Here is a 1,911-nt window from a genome sequence, read left to right as displayed (position 1 = left end):
TTGAGCAGCAGTTCAGCCGTGCCACTCCTCCACATCGGCCCAAAGGAAATAAACACGCTCTGACGGCGCTTTATTGCCCCCGACTCCCAAAGGCAGGCAGGCCTGTGGGATGAAGAAATCTCCGGCTCGCAGCGGCTCCGGCAGGCCGGTCCGCGGGGCGGGCCCGGGGAGAAGCGGGGGCCAACCGTCCTAACGGTCCCAACCGTCCCCGCCGGGCCCGGGCCGCCTCCGGCTCAGAGGCAGACGCGGGGTCCGGGGTAGGGCTCTCCCCCGCACCAGAAGTCGGGGGCCTGCGGGGTCTCCATCAGCCAGACCTCCCGCGGCAGCCCGCTGGGCTCGGCGCCGGCCGCCGGCCCCTCCAGAAGGCGGTAGTAGTGGCAGTCCCGGCCGTGCTGGGGGTCGTAGGGCGGCGCCAGGATGTCGAGGAAAGCGGCGGGCCCGTCCACGGCGTCGATCTGGTGGAGGTTGTCGGTGTGCGGCGAGAGCAGGCAGGGCGGAGAGGCCGGCGTGTAGTGCTGGCGGGAGCGGAACAGGGCGCGGTGGCAGGGCCCGCCGGCGGCGGCGGCGGCGGGGGGCGGCGGGGCTGTGGCGGCGGCGGTGGCGGCGGCGGGGGGCAGCGTGTCCATGCAGGCGATGCGCAGCGTGCCGTAGAGCACCTTCAGCATACCGTTCATGCCCGGGTGGTCGTGCAGCGGGATGCAGGCGCCGCTCCGCAGCAGGAAGACCCCCATGCTGAAGCTCTCCGTCTCGCAGATGTGCATGTAGCTGACGGGCGGCACCACACCGGACCACGGCAGACCCCCGCCCGCCGCCGCCGCCGCCGCCGCCGACGGCCCCCGCGGCGCCAAGTGCAAGTCCTCGGCGCGCACCTCGTCCAGCAGCTGCTGCAGCCGGTGCAGGTTCTCGCCGAAGGCCGGCCCCGCCGGGCTGCGGAAGGTGATCCGCGCCTGCCGCGCCACCCGCTGGATCAAGGAGGCCATGTTGTCCCGGGGCATGGCGGCGCCCGGCCCGGCCCGGCCCCGCCGCGCCCGGCCGCGGCAGGCGGTGCCGGCGGCCGCTTCCGCCTCCTCCCCCTGCCCCCGCCGCGCAGGCGCTACCGCCCCGCCGGGCACCACGGGGATCGTAGTCCCGGCCGCCGCCTCGTCGTCAGCGCCGCTCCACAGGGCCCCGCGGGAGTCGGCGGCAGCGGCGGTGGCCGTGGCCGGGGGAGGAGGATGAGGAAATGGAAGAGGAGGAGGAGGAGGAGGAGGATTAGCAGGGCCGGCGGAGGTGAGGGGGTGGTGGTACCGCCGGCGGCCGCCATCTTAGCGCCGCGGGGGGCGAGGCAAGGCGTGTGGGAGCGGGCTCCTGCCCCGGGAAGGGCCCGCCGCAGCCTCGGCGGGCGCTGAGGGACGGCGGTGTCTCGGCGGGCAGAGGGCTCGGCCCACCGCGGGTCTGGGCAGTGCCCTGCCTGCCGGGACGGGGAAGCCACGGTCATGAACAACGTTCCCGTGTTTTCTGTGGGGAGGCGAGGAGAAGGTGCCGGAGGGACTTCTTACTTGGCTTGTGGATTAGCCACGTGAAACTGAGGACGGTAGCGCAAGTACAGCCTCATGGAGAGGTAGCGGACTACATAAACAGTTTATTTTTGATCACTAATTGCTTGTTACGGCTGAGCTACCTTGTCAGATTTATCAGATTTCAGCTTATTTTCTGAGGCTGCCTCCCCCATTGGGGTGTGGGATCGAGGTCTTGCTGTACAGCATGCGCTGTCCTTGATGTGTCTCCTTATCATCGGTTTTCAGTGCGGTTGTATCTGAATTCGTTATCTTTAACCACAGATGAACATCAAACGAGCACATGGAGTTCCAGACGCTGATCCTCGGAGAAGCCACGTGTGACAGAAAAGGATGGATAATCTTTTGGCTCGGC

At 69.3% G+C, this 1,911-nt stretch overlaps 1 protein-coding gene across 1 annotated transcript; it reads right to left on the bottom strand.

The window, feature by feature from the left end:
- Nucleotides 1-233: 233 nt before the first annotated feature.
- Nucleotides 234-995, bottom strand: ADO (2-aminoethanethiol dioxygenase). The gene has a single exon (XM_074155050.1). It carries the CDS (start codon nucleotides 993-995, stop codon nucleotides 234-236), a length of 762 nt encoding a protein of 253 aa, XP_074011151.1.
- Between the last annotated feature and the right edge of the window lie 916 nt (nucleotides 996-1,911).

The sequence above is a fragment of the Numenius arquata genome, chromosome 10 (genome assembly GCF_964106895.1).
Source record: "Numenius arquata chromosome 10, bNumArq3.hap1.1, whole genome shotgun sequence".
Taxonomy (NCBI): domain Eukaryota; kingdom Metazoa; phylum Chordata; class Aves; order Charadriiformes; family Scolopacidae; genus Numenius; species Numenius arquata.
This window is presented reverse-complemented; position numbering and strand designations above follow the sequence as displayed.